This window comes from Trachypithecus francoisi, unplaced genomic scaffold (genome assembly GCF_009764315.1).
Source record: "Trachypithecus francoisi isolate TF-2019V2 unplaced genomic scaffold, Tfra_2.0 Lachesis_group18, whole genome shotgun sequence".
Taxonomy (NCBI): Eukaryota; Metazoa; Chordata; class Mammalia; order Primates; family Cercopithecidae; genus Trachypithecus; species Trachypithecus francoisi.
The window spans coordinates 19443629-19459176 of NW_022681463.1; the positions used below are offsets into that span (position 1 = coordinate 19443629).

The window sequence follows — 15548 nt, forward strand, 5'->3', positions numbered from 1 at the left end:
GAAGCCCATCAGACTAACAGCAGACCTCTCGGCAGAAACTCTACAAGCCAGAAGAGAGTGGGGGCCAATATTCAACATTCTTAAAGAAAAGAATTTTAAACCCAGAATTTCATATCCAGCCAGACTAAGTTTCATCAGTGAAGGAGAAATAAAATCCTTTACAGATAAGCAAATGCTTAGAGATTTTGTCACCACCAGGCCTGCCTTACAAGAGACCCTGAAGGAAGCACTAAACATGGAAAGGAACAACCGGTACCAGCCATTGCCAAAAACATGCCAAAATGTAAAGACCATCGAGGCTAGGAAGAAACTGCATCAATTAACGAGCAAAATAACCAGTTAATATCATAATGGCAGGATCAAATTCACACATAACAATATTAACCTTAAATGTTAATGGACTAAATGCTCCAATTGAAAGACACAGACTGGCAAACTGGATAAAGAGTCAAGACCCATCAGTCTGCTGTATTCAGGAGACCCATCTCACATGCAGAGACATACATAGGCTCCTATTAAGGGATGGAGGAAGATCTACCAAGCAAATGGAGACCAAAAAATACAGGGGTTGCAATCCTAGTCTCTGATAAAACAGACTTTAAACCATCAAAGATCAAAAGAGACAAAGAAGGCCATTACATAATGGTAAAGGGACCAATTCAACAGGAAGAGCTAACTATCCTAAATATATATGCACCCAATACAGGAGCACCCAGATTCATAAAGCAAGTCCTTAGAGACTTACAAAGAGACTTAGACTCCCATACAATAATAATGGGAGACTTCAACACCCCACTGTCAACATTAGACAGATCAACGAGACAGAAAGTTAACAAGGATATCCAGGAATTGAACCCATCTCTGCAGCAAGCAGACCTAATAGACATGTATAGAACTCTCCACCCCAAATCAACAGAATATACATTCTTCTCAGCACCACATCACACTTATTCCAAAATTGACCACATAATTGGAAGTAAAGCACTCCTCAGCAAATGTACAAGAACAGAAATTATAACAAACTGTCTCTCAGACCACAGTGCAATCAAACTAGAACTCAGGACTAAGAAACTCAATCAAAACCGCTCAACTACATGGAAACTGAACAACCTGCTCCTGAATGACTAATAACGAAGTGAAGGCAGAAATAAAGATGTTCTTTGAAACCAATGAGAGCAAAGATACAACATACCAGAATCTCTGGGACACATTTAAAGCAGTGTGTAGAGGGAAATTTATAGCACTAAATGCCCACAAGAGAAAGCTGGAAAGATCTAAAATGGACACTCTAACATCACAAATAAAAGAACTAGAGAAGCAAGAGCAAACACATTCAAAAGCTAGCAGAAGGCAAGAAATAACTAAGATCAGAGCAGAACTGAAGGAGATAGAGACACAAAAAACCCTCCAAAAAATCAATGAATCCAGGAGTTGGTTTTTTGAAAAGATCAATAAAATTGACAGACCACTAGCAAGACTAATAAAGAAGAGAAGAGAGAAGAATCAAATAGACGCAATAAAAAATGACAAAGGGGATATCACCACCGACCCCACAGAAATACAAACAACCATCAGAGAATAGTATAAACACCTCTACACAAATAAACTAGAAAATCTAGAAGAAATGGATAATTTCCTGGACACTTACACTCTTCCAAGACTAAACCAGGAAGAAGTTGAATCCCTGAATAGACCAATAGCAGGCTCTGAAACTAAGGCCATAATTAATAGCCTACCCACCAAAAAAAGTCCAGGACCAGATGGATTCACAGCTGAATTCAACCAGAGGTACAAGGAGGACCTGGTACCATTCCTTCTGAAACTATTCCAATCAATAGAAAAAGAGGGAATCCTCCCTAACTCATTTTATGAGGCCAACATCATCCTGATACCAAAGCCTGGCAGAGACACAACAAAAAAAGAGAATTTTAGACCAATATCCCTGATGAACATCGATGCAAAAATCCTCAATAAAATACTGGCAAACCGGATCCAGCAGCACATCAAAAAGCTTATCCACCATGATCAAGTGGGCTTCATCCCTGGGATGCAAGGCTGGTTCAACATACGCAAATCAATAAACGTAATCCAGCATATAAACAGAACCAAAGACAAGAACCACATGATTATCTCAATAGATGCAGAAAAGGCCTTTGACAAAATTCAACAGCCCTTCATGCTAAAAACGCTCAATAAATTCAGTATTGATGGAACGTATCTCAGAATAATAAGAGCTATTTATGACAAACCCACAGCCAATATCATACTGAATGGGCAAAAACTGGAAAAATTGCCTTTGAAAACTGGCACAAGACAGGGATGCCCTCTCTCACCACTCCTATTCAACATAGTGTTGGAAGTTCTGGCTAGGGCAATCAGGCAAGAGAAAGAAATAAAGGGTATTCAGTTAGGAAAAGAAGAAGTCAAATTGTCCCTGTTTGCAGATGACATGATTGTATATTTAGAAAACCCCATCGTCTCAGCCCAAAATCTCCTTAAGCTGATGAGAAACTTCAGCAAAATCTCAGGACACAAAATTAATGTGCAAAAATCACAAGCATTCTTATACACCAGTAACAGACAAACAGAGAGCCAAATCATGAATGAAATTCCATTCACAATTGGTTCAAAGAGAATAAAATACCTAGGAATCCGACTTACAAGGGATGTAAAGGACCTCTTCAAGGAGAACTACAAACCACTGCTCAGTGAAATTAACGAGGACACAAACAAATGGAAGAACATACCATGCTCATGGATAGGAAGAATCAATATTGTGAAAATGGCCATACTGCCCAAGGTAATTTATAGATTCAATGCCATCCCCATCAAGCTACCAATGACTTTCTTCACAGAATTGGAAAAAACGGCTTTAAAGTTCATATGGAACCAAAAAAGAGCCGGCATTGCCAAGACAATCCTAAGTCAAAAGAACAAAGCTGGAGGCATCACGCTACCTGACTTCAAACTATACTACAAGGCTACAGTAACCAAAGCAGCATGGTACTGGTACCAAAACAGAGATGGACCAATGAAACAGAACAGAGTCCTCAGAAATAATACCACACATCTACAGCCATCTGATCTTTGACAAACCTGAGAGAAACAAGAAATGGGGAAAAGACTCCCTATTTAATAAATGGTGCTGGGAAAATTGGCTAGCCATAAGTAGAAAGCTGAAACTGGATCCTTTCCTTACTCCTTGTACGAAAATTAATTCAAGATGGATTAGAGACTTAAATGTTAGACCTAATACCATAAAAACCCTAGAAGAAAACCTAGGTAGTAGCATTCAGGACATAGGCATGGGCAAGGACTTCACGTCTAAAACACCAAAAGCAGTAGCAGCAAAAGCCAAAATTGACAAATGGGATCTAATTAAACTAAAGAGCTTCTGCACAGCAAAAGAAACTACCATCAGAGTGAACAGGCAACCTACAGAATGGGAGAAAGTTTTTGCAATCTACTCATCTGACAAAGGGCTAATATCCAGAACCTACAAAGAACTCAAGCAAATTTACAAGAAAAAAAACAAACAACCCCATCAAAAAGTGGGCAAAGGATATGAACAGACATTTCTCAAAAGAAGACATTCATACAGCCAACAGACACATGAAAAAATGCTCATCATCACTTGCCATCAGAGAAATGCAAATCAAAACCACAATGAGATACCATCTCACACCAGTTAGAATGGCAATCATTAAAAAGTCAGGAAACAATAAGTGCTGGAGAGGATGTGGAGAAATAGGAACACTTTTACACTGTTGGTGGGATTGTAAACTAGTTCAACCATTATGGAAAACAGTGTGGCGATTCCTCAAGGATCTAGAACTAGATGTACCATATGGCCCAGCCATCCCATTACTGGGTATATACCCAAAGGATCATAAATCATGCTGCTATAAAGACACATGCACACGTATGTTTATTGTGGCACTATTCACAATAGTAAAGACTTAGAATCAACCCAAATGTCCATCAGTGACAGACTGGATTAAGAAAATGTGGCACTTATACACCATGGAATAGTATGCAGCCATAAAAAAGGATGAGTTCGTGTCCTTTGTAGGGACGTGGATGCAGCTAGAAACCATTCTTTTTTTTTTTTTTTTTTTTTTTTTTTTTTTTTTTTTTTTGAGGCAGAGTCTCGCCCGGACTGGAGTGCAGTGGCCAGATCTCAGCTCACTGCAAGCTCCGCCTCCCGGGTTCACGCCATTCTCCTGCCTCGGCCTCCCGAGTAGCTGGGACCACAGGCGCCCGCCACCTTGCCCGGCTAGTTTTTGTATTTTTAGTAGAGACGGGGTTTCACCGTGTTAGCCAGGATGGTCTCGATCTCCTGACCTCGTGATCCGCCCGTCTCGGCCTCCCAAAGTGCTGGGATTATAGGCTTGAGCCACCGCGCCCGGCCTAGAAACCATTCTTAGCAAACTATCGCAAGAACAGAAAACCAAACACCCCATGTTCTCGCTCACAGGTGTTAAATGAACAGTGAGATCACTTGTTCTCAGGAAGGGGAACATCACACACCGGGGCCTGTCATGGGGAGGGTGGGAGGGATTGCATTGGGAATTATACCTGATGTAAATGATGAGTTGATGGGTGCTGACGAGTTGATGGGTGCAGCACACCAACATGACCCAAGTATACATATGTAACAAACCTGCACGTTATGCACATGTACCCTAGAACTTAAAGTATAATAATAAAATAAAATAAAATACAGCAAAAGTGAAGTTAAGTCTAAAAGTGCTATTAAGAAGTTGCTTTCAACTTAATCTTGTTTGTTTTTAGTTGAGCTTTTAAAAGTGGTGCTAGGGCCGGGCGCGGTGGCTCAAGCCTGTAATCCCAGCACTTTGGGAGGCCGAGACGGGCGGATCACGAGGTCAGGAGATCGAGACCATCCTGGGTAATACGGTGAAACCCCGTCTCTACTAAGAAAAATACAAAAAACTAGCCAGGCGACGAGGCGGGCGCCTGTAGTCCCAGCTACTCGGGAGGCTGAGACAGGAGAATGGCGTGAACCCGGGAGGCGGAGCTTGCAGTGAGCTGAGAAGCCGGCCACTGCACTCCAGCCTGGGCGGCAGAGCAAGACTCCGTCTCAAAAAAAATAAAAAATAAAAATAAAAATAAAAAATAAAAAAGTGGTGCTAGAATTTCAGCTTGAATTTCACTTGTTTCCTATCATTTCTCTTCATATTATTAGTGGTGGTAAAAGTTAATAAAATAGGTGAAAAATAGACCATGGTCAGATTTGAAGGAGGATGCATACAAGTTATAATACAATAACAGATCATAAACTACTAGAACCTGCATAAGTCAGGTATATCTTAAAGGGATTTTAATCATGTTTATTAAGGAATAGTTAACATTGGTAGATAATATACACAGACTTAGATAGTAGTGTCAACAAAATAATGATTGTCTATTTCTTATAAGCATTAACTCTTCTGCAGTATAATTTGTTTTAGTCTTTTTGTTTGTAGACTTCTGGTCAGATCATTAAGCCATTTTCAATTTTAAAAATATTTTAGAAAAATTTCAGTTTTGGTCACATTATATATTTTTATGTTTTATTAACAGCTTTTATCGTTTTGTTCTGGAACCAGAACTGATGTTGGGGGCTAATGACGTGTCTTCTCTGGGACCAGTGGCAAAATTTTTGGATATTCCTGAATCACCCCTCCTAACCCTCAACATGATTACTCCAGAAGGCTGGTTGATTGAAATAGTACACAGCAACTGTGACCTTGATAATATTCACTTAAAGGATGTAAGTTATTGTGTATAGTCATATAAAGAGAGAGAAACAGGATAAATTCTTATCAGCTATTACAATTGTAGCAAGTGAGCGATCATACTATGAATGTTTACCAGAATATTCTTTTTTATATTCTAGGTCCTTATCCAGTCTTTCCTTTGATTTTTCAGTTTTTGTAATTTCCAAATTCAGCTTCTCTAGTTTTCCAAGTTCCTAGGTGTCTTTACCTTTTTTCTTTCTTTCTTTTTGCCTCAGACTACTTACTTACAAAGGTACTTCTCTAAGATGAGCAATGTCAAAAATATGGAGAGGAGCACTTGGCAGCTTAGTACAACACCATTAAGTACTTATTTTGCTCTTGAAGTTTAGTTTTTAACTCAGAGAGCAAATTTCACCGAAAACTGTTTCGTTGTTGTTGATTTTGTTTTGTTTGTTTGTTTTTGTTTGTTTTTTGTTTTTTTGTTTTGCCTCATAGCTCATAGCCAGAGAAAGTAGTCCTAACTAGATTAGGGTAGAAAGTGGGAAACGAAATTTGCAGTATACTGCAGGCCAAGTATACCTCCTTCTCATCACCCCTATATGACCCTTATCTAGTGAGTAGTCAGAATTCTCTGCCTCAGTTGTTGTAATTCACAGCACAGAAAGAAAGTATTAAACTGAGTCTTTTAAACATTGAATTTAGAATGAGAAAAGGAATTCAGAAACCACAAAAAAGGGAAGCATTTTAGAAGAATTTAAGACATGTGTGTTGGTCTGTTTTCACACTGCTATATTGAACTGTCTGAGACTGGGTAATTTAAGAAGAAAAGAGGCTTAATTAACTCATAGTTTCACATGGCTAGGGAGGCCTCTAGAAACAATCATGGCATCATGGTGGAAGGGGAAGCCAGGCACGGCTCACATGACAGCAGGAGTGAGGGAAGTGCCACACACTTTTACACTATCAGACATCATGAGTACTCACTACTATGAGAACAGCAAGGGGGAAATCTCCCCCATGATCCAGTCACTTCCCACCAAGCCCCTCCCCTGACACGTGGGGATTACAGTTAGACATGAGATCTGGGTGGGTACACAGAGCCAAACCATATCACTTGGTATCCAGAAAGTGAGGAAAAAATACTTCTTTCTCCTCATTGTCATCCCTCTGACCTATTTCCAACTCTTTGTGTCTGATACCTCCTATAGAATATAGCCATTGCTTTGACCAAAGCATAAACATTTACCTGTAATAATTTGGTTAAGATTGTTTATAATGTTTATTTCTCATGCATATGCATTACCTTTTGCCTAAAGATTTTCCTTCTAGGAAAGTTTATTTTGATCCACTCGTGTGTGGATTCTGTAGGATCCTAAATCACTTTTCTGTAACATATTCCCCATCACTCCCAACTTGACCCACCTAAAAACATAAAACTCAGTCATAACCATCTTCTAATATCAGTCCTTCAAATTTAGAGAAAAAGCAGCATACTAATAGCATTAATGAGAAAAAGTTAACAAATTAATCTTACAAGAAGTGAAAAAAAAAAAATCACTGTTTTTTCCATGATCAGTCAGATCTCTTAACAGAGTCTGGAATTCTTCATGAAGAGAGTGCGGCAATGTACTCAATAAGGTAACTTTTAAACACCCTATCCAAAAGTGTGAAGTGTTTGTAGTGGGAGAAGTTAGTACAGCTTAGAAAAGACTTTAAATTGAGTCTGCTGGTGAAAATTTCAGCAGCTATTCAACAGCTGATGGAGATTAACTAAAATGTTTTTTTGTAGTGAGTGTCAAATCTAATAGCATCTTTTTAGAAGGTGTTCAGATGTATACTAGCTCTCACTCTGAAGTTAGAAGACTAGGATGAAGGAAAATTTCCTGTGTTTTCATAGTTTAGGTGAATAAACAAAAGGAGATGATAAATTCTAGCGTCTGTAAAAATTAACTACACCTCAGGCTCATCTTTTTCATTGTGTGCTATACGTACTTAAAATATTCTGCAACCAACCTGGAAAAATAACAAAGGCATTTGTTATAGTAGAAAGGATTTTTAGATAAAGGGGAGAAGTGTGTACACCCTGGCAAAAATGAGACTAGCAATGAGATATTTACCACCGTATAGTAACTTGTGCAAGTATTCCTGGTTACACCTAATTCCCAAACACTATACAAACACCTGGAAGAAACTTGATCTGGGAAAATTCTCCATTGGCAGGACTTTGTTCACATGATTGTCACTACATTGACATTATTGCACAACCAGCATTAATTCCATAATTAAAGGTGACAAAAATGATTAAGAAAGCTAGGCTAGGCACAGTGGCTCACACCTGTAATCCCAGCAGTTTGGGAGGCCAAGGCAGGTAGATCATGAGGTCAGGAGTTTGAGACCAGTCTGACTAACATGGTGAAACCCCCTCTCTACTAAAAATACAAAAATTAGCCGGGCGTGGTGGTGCACGCCTGTAATCCCAGCTACTCAGGAGGCTGAGCAGGAGAATTACTTGAATCTGGGAGGTGGAGGTTGCAGTGAGCCAAGATTGTGCCACAGCATTCCAGCCTGGGCGACAGAGCGAGATTCTGTCTCAAAAAAAAAAAAAAAGCTAAAAGTGAGACAGTTACTTTTACCTGGAGTTCAGATGTGTTGCTATTCTCAGCAATTATTGTTAGAACTGCATCCAAAGACTCTCTAATTGTGTTTTATCACAGCATAGGTCTGAAAGATATCAAAACACCTGAAACAACAATGGTGGTTACCAAGGGAAGAGAAGATGCAATAAATAAAAGATTGCTAACAGGAAATAGGAAGTTCTGTGAATTCTGTTAAAAAGAATTCACAGAAAAATGCATTAACCCTTCTGAAACATAAATAATTTTGATATAAGTTTTATTGATATTTATTGATATATTCATTACAAATATAATTGTGAAAGAATTTCTGTTTGATTGCCAGAGATATGGTATAGATCCTAAATAATGCTATATTATAAATTAGATGAACACAGTTCATCTTAGGCTCAGTTTATTCTCTCAGTGTATAATATATGAAATTTATATCTCTCATCAAACACTTATAAAATTTGGGAAAAGGTCACATTTGCAGTGAAGAGTTCTGTCCCTTCTGCAAAACTTAGAAATTTAAACCAAACCTTAACTAACTTGGAAATCTATATATCAGAAGAGTTGTACTTTAGAAGTCTCCCTTAATCCACAAGGGATTTGTTCTAAGATACCCCGACCCACTCAGTGGATACCTGAAAACACACAGAATACCTAACCTTATATACATTGTTTTGTTTTTTGTTTTGTTTTGTTTTGAGACAGAGTCTTACTTTCTGTCACCCAGGCTGGAGTGCAGTGGTGCGATCTCAGCTCACTGCAAGCTACGCCTCCCGGGTTCACGCCATTTTCCTGCCTCAGCCGCTGCCCCCCGCCCCCAGTAGCTGGGACTGCAGGCGCCCACTACCATACCCAGCTTATTCTTTGTATTTTTAGTAGAGACCACCGTGTTAGCCAGGATGGTCTTGATCTCCTGACCTCGTGATGCGCCCACCTCAGCCTCCCAAAGTGCCGGGATTACAATCGTGAACCACTGCGCCCGGCCATGTTTTGTTTTTTTTTAATATACATACGTACCTATGATAAGATTTAATTCGTAAATTAGGCACAGTAGAGATTAACCGTAATAGCTAATAATAAATAGAACAATTATAAAAGTAGGTCATCATCCTCTACTCTTGTGCTTTGGGATCTCTAAGTGAAATAAGGGTTCCTTGAACACAAGCACTGTCATGCAAGATTTTATTACAGTACTCAGTGCACAGTTTAAAACTTATGAGTTGTTTATTTCTGGAATTTTCCACGTATTTTTGGACCGTGGTTGACTGAGGGTAACTGAAACTGTACAGAGAAACCACAGATAAAGGAAGACTACTGTACCTTATATGCCTCAAGCCACCTAATTATCTAAAATGAATTCCTTACTTTAACTTTTTCTTGGATTTTTGCCCAGAGTCCTGAATAGTTGCTTAAAGTTCAGACTGCACTAAAGTCATTAAGTTCAGCCTTCACATGCCTTAAGATAAGATTCAAGAAAAAGATGTACTGTCATTTATCCATCTCCACTATCAGATAGCTTGTCAGAGTTCAGATCACACATCAAGATATGTGTTATGGCTTTGCTATTAATAACTTGGGAAAATGTGTCTGCAGTTACACAAAATCACATTCAATGGCAACAAAAATACTAGATTAACATATTTACAGACAATTGTTAACAAACCCAAATGTTAATGTTTATTATTAAACTTAACCTTTTCTTAAAGGAAGACACTTAGCTATTCAGCCACAGAAGAACAATACAATTAGTATCCTATTAGAAAAATTAATATGTTCCATGGACACAGGGAGGGGAACATCACAGGCTGGGGCCTGTTGCGGGGCGGAGGGGCTAGGGGAACGTATAGCATTAGGAGAAATACCTAATGTAGATAACAGGTTGATGGGTGCAGCAAACCACCATGACATGTGTTTACCTATGTAACAAACCTGCGCATTCTGCACATGTACCCCAGAACTTAAAGTATAATAAAAAAAAGAAAAATTAATACATTCTCAAGGTTATATTTGAAAGGTATTAAATTTATGTCTGATATCAACAATTAATATTTAGAACAGAAAATAAAAATATAAATGGAAGATTGAAACATAAGCATCAAAAAAGATCACTAACTTTCATATTTTTGCTAAAAATGAGCTTTGTGGCCAGGCGCAGTGGCTCACACCTATAATCTCAGCACTTTGGTAGGCCAAGATCACTTGAAGTCAGGAGTTCGAGATCAGCCTGGCCAACATCATGAAACCCCATCTCTACTAAAACTGCAAAAAATTAGCTGGGAGTGGTGGCCTGTTCCTGTAATCCCAGCTACTTGGGAGGCTGAGGTGGGAGAATCGCTTAAGCCTGAGAGATGGATGTTGCAGTGAGCCAAGATTGTGCCACTGTACTCCAGCCTGGTGACAGAGTGAGACCCTGTCTCAAACAAACAAACAAATAAATAAATAAATTAATGAGTTTTGAAAATAGGAACTAATTTAACTTAAATCACCTCTATGAAAACTTAAAATATTCACTAGAAAGAACTCTTTGGAAAAGGAATTGGCTGTGTTTTTATGTTATGGTTTGAATAAGTCAACAGAATTGAAGTCTGTTATATAAATCTATAGGAACAAGAGAAATTTTCACATTAATATATTATAAAATTAAGAAGATACTATTATTCACAAACTGGGTAAGTGTATTTAGACCCTTTCCTAGTACCTAATTCATAATAAAATAATTGAGCTTTACAGTCACTTTGGTGTATAGCTTGTCTGTAAAGTGAGGGTATTGAACTACATGATCTCTACAATCTTTTTCTAATTTTTAACATTCTCATATTATTCTGAGACTATCCAATGAAAATCTTTCCAGTCAAGTAAATTGCTGTAAAGACTCTGGATATAGGTTAATAAATTATATAAAGTTCATCCCTAGAATAGTAATTCAAAACTAATTCAGAATTCAGCTAAAGTTGTTGAAACAAATACTGTCTTCAGAGAAGGTACTTAATTTTTGTTCTTAAAACCAGTAAAATAAGAACAGGAATCAAGAAAGAAATGCTGTAGGCTGGGCATGGTGGCTCACGCCTGTAATCCCAGCACTTTGGGAGGCTGAGGCGGGCGGATCACAAGGTCAGGAAATCGAGACCATCCTGGCTAATACAGTGAAACCATGTCTCTACTAAAAAAAATACAAAAAAAATTAGCCAGGTGTGGTGGTGGGCACCTGTAGTCCCAGTTACTTGGGAGACTGAGGCAGGAGAATGGCATGAACCTGGGAGGCAGAGCTTGCAGTGAGCCAAGCTAGCGCTACCACACTCCAGCCTGGGCGAGAGTGCAAGACTCCATCTAAAAAAAAAAAAAAAAAAAAAAAAAAAAAAAAAAAACAAAGGAAATGCTATAAACAAATATTGTAATTATTATTTCTGAGATAATTGCAGTCAAGGAAAACAACTATACAATACAGAATATATCCAAATACTCTATATCCTAAACACACTAAACAATAGTGTTGAAAACCTGATATGGTGTAATAAGTTTAAATATAGGTAACGTCACTGTCTTTAATCTTAACAGAATTCTCAATCTGTGAAAATCACTTACTGTTTGATTTATTTTCATGTTTAGTTATGCTATTCATATGAAGTAGAGAAAAAGCTTTATCTTGAAAGTATTTATCATAACATTTGTGACAGAGAAAAATCCAGAAACAATTGGAATATCCAGCCCTTTTAAAAGATGTTTATAGAGGCAGAGACATGTTCTTAGAAAACCATGTTTAATGAAAAGGCAGGTTACTTATAAAAAATTTTATGAAGACAAGAAATAGAAATCAGTGTGTTGATGTTTATATTAGTATTTATTCTGTTGAGGTGCATTCTGTTTTTTCTTCTTTCCACTTGGGAAGTGGAAATTAATTTTTATTAATTTTTTAAAATTAACTTTAAAAATGAATTATATTGATCAATTTATAATTAGTTGATTATAGACATTAATTTTTTTAATTACAGGAAAGCCAATAGATAGTAAGTTAGGTTTCTTGCTAAGTCTGAAGTGGTAGCTTCAGGACAATAGCAAACTGAAGCAGATTCTTTAAGGAATTTCCCATCTAAATCTAATGTTCATGTCTTTCCTACTTGGGTATACTGGTGCATATATCATGAGGTTCAGGTAAAGCTTATGTCATGAAAAAAAAAAGTTTATCATAAGCTTTTTGTCTTGAAGAAATCAGTTCAACTCATAAATTCACTGATGTGTAAAAGAAAGACTTGAAGTTACCCACCAAAATACATTGGCCAGTATTAAAATAGTCACATTTATTTTTTTCAAAATTTTGTTTTATGAGTTTTACTAACACCAGAAACAATCACATATTTCCTCCACAGACTGAGAAAACTGTTACAGCAGAATATGAACTAGAATACTTACTACTCGAAGGACATTGCTTTGATAAAGTGACAGAACAGCCTCCTCAGGGTTTGCAGTTCACACTAGGCACAAAAAATAAACCAGTTGTGGTTGATACAATAGTGATGGCCAATCATGTAAGTATTATTTAATTGATGATATTTAATTTGATGTTTTGGTGAGATTCTGTTTTCCTCAGAGTAAAATGAAATAATATTTATTCTGCTGTTGCTGAACAGTTTGCAGAAAACAAAATTGAATCTTTGAATAAGATAAATAAAACAAAAATGGGGAAAATCATACTTTCATAATATTCTTTTAACAGGTTATTATAAAATCTCTTTACTTGGAATTGATTTATAGAATTTATTCATTCTACAGTTAGTAAATACTTTCTTGGATCATTCGTGTATTCATGAACAATTAGATGGTTTTTAGTCATATTGCTCAATGATTATTTTTTTCTCATCTTAAAAGGGGTATTTTCAATTAAAAGCAAACCCAGGTGCTTGGATACTGAGGTTACACCAAGGAAAATCTGAAGATATTTATCAAATAATTGGGTGAGTTACGGGGACTGCTTTTAAATTTTTACACATAAATATGTTTTTAGTGTAATACAACCAAGATCATCAAAACAACAATTAAAATGTTAAGATTGGCCTGGCGCAGTGGCTCAAGTCTATAATCCGAACACTTTGGTAGGCCGAGGCAGGCAGATCACTGGAGGCCAGGAGTTGACCTGCCCGACCAACATGGCAAAACCCTGTCTCTCCTAAAAATACAAAAATTTGCAAGGCGTGGTGGCACACACCTGTAACTTCAGCTATTCGGGAGACTGAGGCCCAAGAATTGCTTGAACCTGGGAGGCGGAGGTTACAGTGAGCAGAGACCGTACCACTGCACTCCAGCCTGGGACAGACAGCAAGACTCTGGCTCAAAAAAAATAAAAAAAAAAAATGACTGGGTTAGGTCTGAATATCAGCAAGAGAGCAAAATAAGACATTCCGGTGCTCATACCCTTGCAGAAACATCAATTTGAACAGCTATGCACTCCACACATGAAACTACCTTAATAAAAACTAAGGAACGAGGTGAGCTATTACAACAGTGCAGTGTAGCACAGAAATAAGAAAGACACATTGAAGAGTGTAGAAAGGATAATTTTACATTACATACATCACTCCTTCCTCAACCTGATACAGCACAACTGGAGAGATACCCACTTGGGGGAGGGAGAGGGAAGTGAGCACCAGACTTTGTCTTGGACCCCAAAACCATGCTTACCCCAATAAAACCCAAAGCCAGGTAGGCCCCATAGCCCCAACTTTATGCTGGTACCAGAAGACTCAGCTGCCGGATTCTGTAGCCCCAAGCTCCAAATCTGCCTGGTGGATTCATTTTCCAAGCCTGCCCAACTACCAGGCCTACCCCAGAAGCTCTAAGCTGTTGCCCAGCCCCAATGCCAAGCCAGCACCCACAAATTCAGGCTCTTAGACTTTTCCCTGTACCAGCATAATTGATATATTGATCATTTAATGACAATATAGTATACATTATATCTTACATAACAACACCATTATCCCTGGGTCATATTCAGTTTGGAATTGGTGTTTTGCACAAAAATTTTCCTGTTCATCGGTAGAAAGCAGGGATCATCACACTTTTTTGGTAAGGAGCCAAAGTAAGTAAGTAATGTTCATTTGAGAGCACATGTGGTCTTTGTCAAAATTGTTTTTTTAACAATCATTTTAAAGTGTGAAAATCATTTTTAGCTTAGGGCTATTAAAAAAATAGACCATAAACCTGATTTGGTTTACTGGCCATAGTTTGCCAACTCTTGATAAAGTCTTTTTTATACCCTTAATAAATATTCCTAGATTTCATTGCTTTCAATAAATACTTATTGAGCATCTTTTATTATAACACACATTGTGCCCAAACTCCTGGACTCAAGTGATTCTCCCACCCCAGCCTCCCAAAGTGCTGGGATTACAGGTGTAAGCCATCACACCTGGCTTCTTTCTGCTTTCTAGTGGTGATTGTTGGACAGAGTTCTGCCTGCTACTTTGGTTTAACCATGTGAGCTCAGGAATTGGGAGTAAGAGAAAGTCAAAGACATGTCAGTCATGATAGTGCTAGACTTCCCCAGGTGTTCATTTTGGAAAAATGTTAAAAGTATATATTATATATAACAACTCAAAAGTAGCTACCGATTTGACATCTAATTACTTCCCTTTCAACGAAATTCAACTTTATTGTAAATACGATAGAATTTTTTAGTCCATAGCGAGAATGGTTTGAAAAAATAATTTTGGAGCACAATTGCCGTATTTGTTTAAGCAATTTTGAAAAAGGGAGAAAAAACTGCATTATATGTAATACAAAATGGAAACATTCAAGTGATGCAGATGGACATCATAGACACATTTTCAGTCTCATTAGTTTAACAATGTATTTCAAATTTTGGCATTTGAAAATGACTGGTGGATATTAAAAAGTTAGATAGTGTAGAATTCCTTTGATATATAAACAACTTTGAAGTGTAAAAAATTGTAATTATCATTGCAATATATCAGGGATATGAAAGATTTTAGTTTTGTGACAGCCTTGGTATATAACAGCAAAGATAAGCCATAATTTGAACTTTCAGAGTGATTGGGTGGTGTTGAATTTAATGAGTTACTTTTGTACAATTTTAATGTGTACTAAGTTAAATTTTATTGGATAATTTTGAAAACTACAGCATATTATAGTATATCTTAATTGACTGTAGAAACAGAAGAACATGATATAT

General features: G+C 37.5%; 1 protein-coding gene across 1 annotated transcript in view; it reads left to right on the forward strand.

Annotated features, from left to right (window-relative positions):
• The window catches only part of UGGT2 (UDP-glucose glycoprotein glucosyltransferase 2), a 244048-nt gene that overhangs the window by 155654 nt on the left and 72846 nt on the right, over positions 1-15548 (forward strand). Inside the window, exons 27-29 of the mRNA XM_033177411.1 lie at positions 5584-5773; positions 12730-12888; positions 13229-13314. Coding sequence (XP_033033302.1) covers positions 5584-5773; positions 12730-12888; positions 13229-13314 — 435 coding nt within the window. The remainder of the gene's footprint in view (positions 1-5583; positions 5774-12729; positions 12889-13228; positions 13315-15548) is intronic.